Below are 5,619 nucleotides of genomic sequence, written 5' to 3' on the forward strand. Positions count from 1 at the left end.
GAAGAAGACCTATGGTAATGTTTTGTGCATGTTCATTAATTGAAACCTTAGGAACCAGTAAAACAATTTATTGAAGCTATTCACCTTGCCTTTTTTTTTTTATCTATGGGCCACATACATCTGTCTAATACTAAGGGAAATTATTTTAGAATGTTGTATTGAACTGCCCCCCTTCCCTTGATGTATGTTTCTAGATATAAACTATCCATCTATTTCAGTTGGAGAGAGTAAAATGTTCTAAATCAAACTGGTGACCTGGAGATGAAAAAAATGGTCAGATCCACTTACCAATACACTATTTGTTACCGCTACCACCAACTTTTACTGTATGAAAGACACCTTAGACTCGCTGAGCGTGGCACCCTCAGATACAATGTTCTTGAATGAAGACACAAAAATACACCTTAATCTGAATCAGCCAGTTTTTTCCTTCAAACGGAACTTGATAGACACCTTAGTGGTTCAGGAAAGTTCCAGAATTATTTGGTTAATTTATGGTAAATTGTGGAAAATTTCTGGATTTCCCCAGAGTCTATGGGGTGTGGGAGCTGTGTTTGGTCATGCCTACTCTCTGCCCATTTCTCCGCTCATACAAGTTTCTGCTGTGTGTGGCTAGCTTTAATGGCAGCTACCCATCATATGGTCAACCTCGCCCTTGAGCATGGCTAATATTGCGTATGTAAATTATTGCTGAGAAAACATTTTGAATTTCATTATTTAGTCAATTGCTTTATGGTTTTATTGGTTCATTTTGAGAGCTATGGTAATAATGTAACCCCCTGCTCTATTCTTTGTGGCCTTCTGTAAAATAGATGTTTTCGAAGATCTTTATTATGAAGCAATATCATTGATCTATAAGTCAAAACAAACACAAATTTCTTTTTAAGATTTTATTTGTACAGTTTACGATAAATAACATGTTAATATGTACTATACTACTTTAATGTATTGTTTCTAATAATGTATTGTTTCTAATAATACTTCAGTCATTCTGTTTGAATGGACACCATGTTACTTCAAGGTGAATTCCTATGGTCCCGAGCTCATTAACATCAGCAGTGAACGTTTGAGTTGGGGCAGTAAAGAAATTCTTTGTGTCAAAAGAAACACTTCCAACTGGCAAATTAGGAACAATCGCTTTAACCTCTGCCACGTTGATTGAAAACAGACTGTTGATTGACGGGCGAAAAAACATATCCAGTCCATCCCAACTTTGCAGGTTTTTAGCCTCTATCTTCCCTTTTAATTTCCATTGCTGACAGCCATATGTCATGAAAACTTCATACAGGTCTCCTGGGCAAAGTCGAGCAAACCCAGCAAGGCCCTTCATTTTAATGTAAAATTCACCGATGAGGTTTTCCATTTCTGCTTCAAGAGTGGCCATATTCCTAGCATACTCTTTAAGATGTTTATTTATATTACACAAACCCTGTCGAGATGCTTTGCTATTACTGGATGCTGCAAAAGCTTGCTTCATCCTACAAGCCCCTTCGCGTATACGCTTTTGGATGCAATAGTTCTCATACAAGTCTTCTACCTTATTGATGTGAAGTCTCAGCCTTTGGATATAGCTCTTGGTTGTCCTGGTTTGCTTTTCAAGATTATATCGATCTCTTACTTTTGACGTTACCGTCATATCTTGCAGCTGGACAGTTAAGTTGTCGAGCACGTTCTGGTGATATTTTAGACACTCATCAAGCCCACTAATCAAGGCTCCATATACTTCTTTTACTCTTTCTGGGCAAGGCACATTGGAGGAACGTCTGCCTTTCCGACCAAGCAAATACATTTTTGTTTGCTTGGCTTCTGGCCTCTTAGCAGCTGATGATCTACCACAGAAAGCAGCAAATGGCTGACATTTAAGAATTTTATTAGGCCCACCAAGAAGAAATGCATGTGGGCTACCAGACATATCTATGGTTAAAACAGACCTCTTTGAGTGTAACAAATGAATCTCTTTTGATCCGTTACATTACTGGCTGCAATGGTTTCAGTTGGCTTGCAACTGTGACAGTTTAAACATCAACAAAAGTTATGAAGGCTGTTATTGGCTGCCTCTCTAAACAGCTTTCAGCACAAGTTTTGATACCTGTGATTGGTTGTTTAATATACATTGCAGTCCAGTGCAATAGTAAGGTCAAGGAAAAGTACTTAAATATATATGTAAAATGAGAAATACAATCTATATATACCGTATTTGCTCGATTATAAGACGACCCTGATTATAGGACGACCCCCCCAAATCTGAATATTAATTTAGGAAAAAAAGAAAAAGCCTGAATGAATATAAGACAACCCTATAGGAAAAGAGTTTTACCAGTAAATGTTAATTCATCTAAACTATTTTTTTTAATAAAAGCTATGATTGAGAAAAATATTTTGGTTTTATTTCCTTCTATTTTCCAACCTGCCCCCCAGTTATGCACATCTGCCCCAAAAATGCCTTATACCCCCTATATGCCACTGTGCCCCATGATATGCCTTTTAACCCTCTAAATGCCACTCTGCCTCCAGAAATGCCTTATACCCCTATATGCCACTCTGGCATTTAGAGGGTTAAAAGGCATATTATGGGGAAGAGTGGCATATAGGGAGGTTTAAGGCATTCAGGAGGCAGAGTGGCGTTTAGAGGGTTAAAAAGGCATTTCTGGAGGCAGAGTGGCATTAAGGGGGTTAAAAGGCATTTCACAGAGCACTCTGCCTCCAGAAATGCCTTATGCCCCCCATTTAACACTCCCCCCCCCCAAACTTACCGGTGCTTCTGACTTCCCTGTCATGTAGCCGGGCAGCGTGAAGATCCCACGCACTTACGCTGCAGCCGGAAGGAGGCGTGGCTAGCAGTGGGGGTTGTCTGCGTCCATCGCGCAGACCTTTCTGCGTCCATCGCGCAGACCACCGGTGCGGGGAACTCTGATCTCTGACAGCCGGGGAAGGTCTGCGTGATGGACGCAGACAACCCCCGCTGCTAGCCATGCCTCCTTCCTGCCGCAGCGGAAGTTGTCTACGCAAATCGCGTAGACGTCTACACGCTGCCCCAGCTACACACCGGGGACTCAGAAGTACCGGTAAGTGGGGCGGGCGGGGGGTTGCGCAGGAGGATCCAGGTCTCCTGCAGCTGCGGGGGTCTGGATCTTAGTCGTCTCATAGTCAGACCTAATTGAGGTCTGATTATAAGACGACCCCGATTATAAGACGAGGGGTATTTTTCAGAGCATTTGCTCTGAAAAAAACCTTGTCTTATAATCGAGCAAATACGGTATATACATATACCGGTATATATTTATACATATAATGCTCCCGTATCTAGTAAGAGGCAAAGATTTTGAGTGAGCTATAAATCGGTATAATGCTAGAGGTAAAAAAAAAAAAAAAGCAGTTTTCAGGAACATTGCTTTGGTTGCCTCCAATATTGTGGTTTAGTATGTGATGTGGAAGTGGTGACATCAAAAGTACTTGGGCCTATGTATTTTCTGAGCCCCAGGTCTTCTTTAAACAATAACTAATAACAGTATTTAATGGGGTTTATCTATCGTATGTGTCTTTACTAAGAACAAATACCTAAGTTTAGTAGAAACATGTTACCATATGGAAGAAACCTCTTTTGAGCAACATGAGGTATGAGCTTAATAGAATTGATATTGATAGTGCTGAACCTTCCTCTACAAGCGTACAGGTTATTAAGGCATATAAATTATGGAACCCATGTGTCAGGGATAGTGATAAAATACATTTATGTGGATAGTTTGCCTATAGTTGATTTATTTGCTGTCAAATGTTATTTATATTGTCAGTGTAATGAAAATGAAATGCTCGGTGATCATTTTTTACCCAGGTAATAATCATTTATAAGTTCCTGGTAAAGAAAACAACCTATACAATTTTTTTACCTTGTCTCTCACCTTGGACATGAAAGGATAACCATGACCTGCTACAATTTGTTTTCATTCAATACTTCAAACTTCCTGCTCACAAGAGTCTTCAATGACACAACCGATTGTTATAAACTATCTAAGAAAATATAAGATTTGTAGTTGGGTTTCATTTCATAATTACATGATATTCGTGAAATTGAACAGTATGAGAAGAAAAATCCTTTCTGTTAAAACGGACGATTTAATAAGATACAACTAAATTTCTACATGTTAATCACGTACAAAGACAATTTGTGCCTCCCTAAGTTCGTTCAAGATGCAGCTACAGGCCCTCGGGTGTAGACTTTTGCCCAACAATCCTGTGTTTCTCCTCCTTAGACATCCCCTGATGATACCGTGGGGATGAGTATGGTAAAACACGCGTAGCATCAAATTATATTAGATTCAGTCAGTTTTGGTTTTGGGTAATGATTAAGGCAGGGTGCAGATAATGAAAAGACACACAGGAGGAGATAGGGTTTTTCTTCTCAAACAATTTATCAAGTGATAGGGTTACCCAGTATTCTCTTATGTGTTATTCTGTAGAGCCATTATTTGTGTTTGTGAAATTAAAATCATTTATAGCCTTAGTATGTATTTTCAACATAAAAGCTGAGCTTGCCTTGCATAATGTAAAGAGATTTCGAAGTGCTCTTACTGATTTAACATACATGGTTCTCCGTAATGTATTAGTTAAGAGAAAAAGCTGAAACACAACTCTTGTAAACTCTCGAGTCACTTCTCTCTTCAGTGATTGAACCTCAATTGTTATTTGTTTAGATTTTCAGAGAACTTAATCTCCAATAACTTCAACTGTTTCAAGGTTGGAAAAAAAAGTTGATTTATGAACTTGGACACTTTAAATGCACTTTGTATAGAATCTGTTTGAGCTAACTGACACCCCTAGTGTGGGCAAAAATAATTTTATCTGCCAAACATATTTACAAAACTAGAGGGTTAATTTTAAATGTCACTGGTCAATAACCATAATAAAAAGAAAACAATAATCTTTAACCCTATACACAAGTTTACACATTTTATTGTTTTGGTAAGGGACCAGGACAATGATCGATAAGAGAACAGTGAAGGTTGCATTGTGTGCATGGAAGGTAGTCCCTGGATCCAAATTAAATAAAGAGAGCTGCATGGCCAGGTCTAACTGTGAGACATCAGTGTTCATTAGAAATCTAGGATTATAGAGGAAGAAGTGTATGTCTCAAGCCAATTGATAAAGTTGAGAAATCCCTAGGGGCATCCTCTTTTCACAGAGTTATGCATCTGACATTCTCCCCCACCCTTTTTGTTGATGTTCTATCGTGTGAGAGACAGATTCATGGCTTGTTTCAGGATGATGGGTTTCTTGAGATGTTTGAACGGTATCAACCTATGGGGGTTGTCACTGGTATGGCATCAGCTGTGTGTATCGGTTTTCTTTGCTAGGCACTAAGTACTGAAAGAGGCATATGTGTTTGCATTTACTGATGCACCTACTGCCGATGGTTTTTCAGCTTATGGGAAATATTTGCTTAAGTTTCGTTTCCACTTTATATCAAATGATTTAGATGGTTTACATAGAATCAGTTAAGAACCATTTAGCCCATCTCATCTGCTCATTTTGATTTAAAAATGAAAGTTTAACTGTTAAGCATAATCATGGTAGTGCATGTTTTAGAGATTTGAAGACTGTGTACACATGGCCCATATTCTG

At 38.8% G+C, this 5,619-nt stretch overlaps 1 protein-coding gene across 1 annotated transcript; it reads right to left on the reverse strand.

Moving 5' to 3' along the window:
* Window positions 1–982: 982 nt before the first annotated feature.
* On the reverse strand, window positions 983–1,912 carry LOC128473629 (rho family-interacting cell polarization regulator 2-like). Its single transcript, XM_053455880.1, has one exon. The coding sequence runs from the start codon at window positions 1,910–1,912 to the stop codon at window positions 983–985; it is 930 nt and encodes a 309-aa protein (XP_053311855.1).
* Window positions 1,913–5,619: the final 3,707 nt, after the last annotated feature.

Source organism: Spea bombifrons, chromosome 2 (assembly GCF_027358695.1).
Source record: "Spea bombifrons isolate aSpeBom1 chromosome 2, aSpeBom1.2.pri, whole genome shotgun sequence".
NCBI lineage: Eukaryota > Metazoa > Chordata > Amphibia > Anura > Pelobatidae > Spea > Spea bombifrons.